Source organism: Octopus bimaculoides, chromosome 11, assembly GCF_001194135.2.
Source record: "Octopus bimaculoides isolate UCB-OBI-ISO-001 chromosome 11, ASM119413v2, whole genome shotgun sequence".
Taxonomy (NCBI): domain Eukaryota; kingdom Metazoa; phylum Mollusca; class Cephalopoda; order Octopoda; family Octopodidae; genus Octopus; species Octopus bimaculoides.
Window position 1 is genome coordinate 54,808,990 of NC_068991.1, and position 5,143 is coordinate 54,814,132.

The following is a 5,143-nucleotide window of genomic DNA, read 5'->3' on the forward strand; positions in this document are numbered from 1 at the left end:
GCCTATGCCAGTGTCGCATAACTGGCCCATTTAAGAGTACCCATCAATTGTCGGGCAATATGCTGTGCTTGAGAAGACCTGTTGAGTCAAGTGAAATCATTGTCATGGCTAATGCCAGTACCACCTGACTGGCACCCATGCCAGTGGCACATAGTAAGCACCATTCGAGTGTGGCTGATGCCAGTGCCACCCTACTGGTCCCTGTGCTGGTGGAACGTAAAAAGCACCCTTTACACTCTTGGAGTAATTGGCATTAGGAAGGGCATCCAGCTGTAGATGTAAAACTGCAAATTAAAAGAAAATTTTCAATTGCAAGAGGGTACGAGATTACTGATATTTATTTTATCAATAAAGGGTATAAAGAAATGCTGATCTCTAATTGTGGAAGGGATAGATCTAAGAAGGTGTGGGACAAAGTTGTGAGAGATCTCACAGAAGAAATGACAAGGGACTGAGAATTATGATGGTTTGCTGTGCTTGAGAAGACAAGTCAAGCTAAGTAAAATTGTAGCTGTCCACACATACAGGTATGTCCTCTACATCCTTCTCTCAGCCAAGAGGTCCTTCCCTTGTGGGCTCAGTGTGTGGGTACTTGTGTCACATAAAAAGCACTCATGTTGGTGTCACATAAAAGCACCCAGTACACTCTTTAAACTAGTTGGCATTAGGAAGGGCATCCAGCCATAGAAACCATGCCGAAGCAGACAAATGGAGCTCAGACAGCTCTCCAGCTGGCCATCTCCTATTAAACCATCCAACTCGTGTGAGTTTGAAAAGCAGACATTAAATGATGAATGATGGTATAAAGGCCAGTTAATTGCTAACATTAACTTCAAAAACAAGTTTCATTTGGAAAGTACCTTTGGTATGAAGTTGTAAGCATAAGTGGAATCAACACTAGTCTGTGGCTATAACATTGTGAAGGCAGGAAAGAAATGGTAGAATCTGAATGCAGAATGTAGAAATTTGGAACTAAATACTAAAAAGTTGTAACAGTTCCTTTTTGCATTGAGAGAGTATTATTGATTGGTACATCTTTAGTATATTATTGATGTCATTAACCAGACATTAATTCTAAGCTGGCAGAATTGTTAGCATGCCAGATGAAATGCTTAGTGGCCTTTCTTACATCCTTATGTTCTAAGTTCAAATTCTGCTATGGTCATCTTTGTCTTTCATCCTTTCAGGGTTGATAAAATAGGTACCACTTAAGCACTGGGGTTGATGCTATTGACTTCACCCATCCCCTTCAAATTGCTGATCTCGTACAAAAATTAAAAAGAATTATTAACCAGAAGGTTTATTGTTCATACTTTCTTATCCCTCAATTCTATACCCCGCTTAGTTGTGGGATTTTGACTTGCAAGCATCTGCTGATCTTACTGGTGCTGGTGTCATGAAAAAACACCAATCCACTTTGTAAAGTGGTTGGCATTAGGAAGGACATCCAGCTGTAGAAGCCATGCCAAATCAGGTATTGGAGCATGACATAGCCCTCTAGCTTATTGGTTCTTGTTGAACCATCCAACCTATGCCAGTATGGAAAAGGGACATTAATGAAGAAGAGGAGGAATGAAAAGTAAAATTCATGTCTTTTATCTTTTACTTGTTTCTGTTATCTGACTGTGGCCATGCTGGGGCAACCACCTTGAGGAATATATAGTCAAATGAATCAACCCCAGTACTTTTGTTTTCAAGTCTGGTACTTATTCTATCAGTCTCTTGTGTCGACCTGCTCAGTTACAAGGATGTAAACACACCAACACCTGTTGTCAAGCAGTGGTGGGGTACAAACAAAGACACACAGACATAGATATATATGTGTATATATACAATGGGCTTCTTTCTGTTATCATCTACCAAATCCACTCAAGGCTTTGGTCAGCCCGAGTCTTTCCCAAGGTGCCACAAATGGGGCTGAACTCAGAACCATGTGTTTAGAAAGCGCACTTCTTGCCATACAGCCACACCTGCACCCATAGTAGTAAGAAATTGAAAGTCTGTCTAATGTATTTGAAACCAACAGGAACAGGTTGATGCAGAAGTCAAAATCTTGCTCTCACTAAAAGCTGATTACAAGAGTAAGAGTGGCCAAGATTGGAAACCTCCCAAAGAAACTAAAGAGAAACAATCAGCCCCCAAAAAAGAGAAAGCCACTGTGAATAAAAACAATGAAGAACATTCTGGAAAAGAGATGAAGAAAATAACCAGGTAATTTATCACCGTCATTTTTGTTGTTATTGTTATAGTGGTTAAGAGCGCGGGCTACTAACCCCAAGATTCCGAGTTCGATTCACGGCAGCGACCTGATTAATAATAATAATAATAATATAATAATAGTAACATCGTTAGGAATGAGAACCCAGGTTCGAAATTTCCCCAAGACACCTGATGAAGGTTGGAGGGTATATCAAAATCAAAAACGCACAATGCGCAAAATTAAAAATATAAAATGGCAACAATTTACTCATTACACTCTGTATATTTATGTGTGTGTGCTTTTGTGTCTGTTCCCCCCCCCTCCCCGCACCACCATCACCACTGCTTGACAACCAGTGCTTATGTCCCCGTAACCTAGCAGTTCAGTAAAAGAGTCCGATAGACTATGTACTAGGCTTAAAAAGAAGTCCTGAGGTTGATTTGTTTGAATAAAACCCTTTGAGGCAGTGCTCCAGCATGGCTACAGTCAAAATGACTGAAACAAGTATAAGAATATGTGTGTGCATGTTTATGTAGTACAGTCTTCTTGCTTTGACATTATATGATAGTTGTAAACAAGTGTCACCTTCATGTAAGTGATGACCTCCATTTCCAGTTTTCTGCCAAGCCATAGTGAAATATTATCTTGCTTAGAATCAAATGAGGGTTGGCAACAAGAAGAGTACCCTGCCATAGAAAATCTGCCTCCACAAATCTCATTTGACCCATGCCAGCATGGAAAAATGGATGTTAAAACAATGACAATGAGTTTTTCATCATTTTTTTTTTTTCGTTTCTTGTTCGTTCTAGGCTTGGACTTGAAGCCAAGAAAGAAGAATCACTTTCTGATTGGTATTCTCAGGTATGTCATTTATATAATTGAAATACCTAGAGCATTCTAGAATAAAATGTTTTTTAATAATTTTGAGAGGTTTGCTGATGACCTTTTACAACTTAGATTTACGTTAATAAATTAAGGTTTTCATTATAAATATACAAAGATAGAAATATTAATAGAAAGTTATTGTAAAAACTTCCAAATGTAACATTGATAATATTGTTCATGTCATAAGAATTTTAAAAACTTCAAGAGAATGTGAAATTATTTGATTTTAACCATGGAACTTGAAGCAGATAAAGCTATAAATAACAGCATGTAAATATTGGGTTAAAGACCCTTTTAGATCAATAAAAGTCAAAGGCTACCCATGGGATTCATGCCCAGAGGAAAAGTTTGCATTGGTCCAATAGTAGAACAGGTGACCTTCAACTTTTTCTGTCCAAAGACTCTTTATAAACCCAATATATGTTTGCTGTTATTTATAGTTTTATCTGCTTCAAGTTCAGTTGTTAAAAATGAATTCTTTAATATCAATAAATGGTATGAATTATATTAACCCTTTAGCATTTAAACCAACCCTATCTGGCTCAAATATGCTACCTGTTTTATGTTCTAACCAGCCAGATCCAGCCTATTACACCTACCCTTTAATGCCATTCTAAAAATATACAGTCACACCATCAAAATCTTGAAGCTACAAAATAATGCATGATAAATTAAAAACAATGTGAATGAAAAGGCATTACATTTGAGAGAATAATCTAAATGCTAAAGGGTTAAATCTATTTTTAAATGTTCCCTTTTTTTTTGTTTTGTCATATCTGACTTTAATTCTAAATCTTTGTATTAATCAATTATAGGTGATTACAAAAGCTGAACTGATTGAATATTATGATGTCAGTGGTTGTTACATCTTGCGTCCATGGGCATACAGCATCTGGGAAGCCATTCATGATTTCTTCGATAAAGAGATTAAGAAATTAGGTGTTGAAAATGCATATTTCCCCCTCTTTGTATCTGCTCAAGCTCTACAAGTTGAAAAAACACATATTGGAGATTTTGCTCCTGAGGTATTTCAACTTGATATTCTTTCATCACTAGTCAATATTATCAAATTCTTTTGTCTTCATTTTTGCAATTTTTTTCCTTTGAAAGTATGTTTTTTGCCACTGTATCTTGGACTACAAGAATAGTTAGATATAACCCAGAGTCCAAGTAAACTGGTAGCAGTCTACATCAGCAATGGTTATGTTGTGACATGACTTTGGATAAATTTATGTATTGTTGGGGGAATAAAGGAATGTAACATTTCAAGACTGACTTTTCTTTTGAGAAGGAGAAGACAAATACTTTTCAACTGAGCCGGGTTTTAGTCATTACTGAGAGTATATAAGGATGGATATGTATGTATTTATGTCATAAGAACTGAGAAACTTCAAGAGGCATGACATAATCATTTTTTGTGATGGAACTCAATGTAGATAAAACAGTAAATAATAGTAAGTATTAAATTACAAAAAAGAAGTTGCAGATTGTGCATGGGATGCAAACCCACATTTTATGTAGACATGGCAGATGTTCTACCGTTGTACCAAAGCATTCCTTCAAATTTCTCCATCCATGGGCAGCCTTTAACTTCTTTCTATCCAAGGTTTTTTTTTTAACCTAATATTTACTTGCTATTATTCATAGCTTTATCTGCTTCAAGTTCTACTGTTAAAAACGATATACAAGTATACACACACAATCTTCACAAACTTTTTCTCAGTGTTTTAAGTGACCATTCAATAGACAGTTGTGATAATGAAATAGTATATTACTCTTATTGTGTGGTACCTTGAGCAAGTGTCTTCTACTATTGCCTTATGCTGTTCAGGGAATATATTCAGTTTAGGAAACAAATAAGTGATCTCTCTTTAATTTACTGTGAAATTCTAAAATGTCATCAGAATTCTGAACTGTTTATCTTTCCACACTCTAGGTTGCATATAATGTATATGCATATACCATATTTGCTCGTGTATAAGTTGCAACCCAGTTTTTTCAGTTGAAATCGTGTCTAAATCAGTGTGGCATATACACAAAGAAATACAGTATGTGTGC

General features: G+C 36.3%; 1 protein-coding gene across 2 annotated transcripts in view; it reads left to right on the top strand.

The window, feature by feature from the left end:
• The window catches only part of LOC106868415 (bifunctional glutamate/proline--tRNA ligase), a 63,182-nt gene that overhangs the window by 45,923 nt on the left and 12,116 nt on the right, over positions 1-5,143 (top strand). For both annotated transcript variants that reach the window (XM_052971851.1, XM_052971850.1), the window contains exons 23-25: positions 2,027-2,211; positions 3,010-3,061; positions 3,901-4,110. In XM_052971851.1, the coding sequence (XP_052827811.1) occupies positions 2,027-2,211; positions 3,010-3,061; positions 3,901-4,110 (447 nt within the window). The remainder of the gene's footprint in view (positions 1-2,026; positions 2,212-3,009; positions 3,062-3,900; positions 4,111-5,143) is intronic.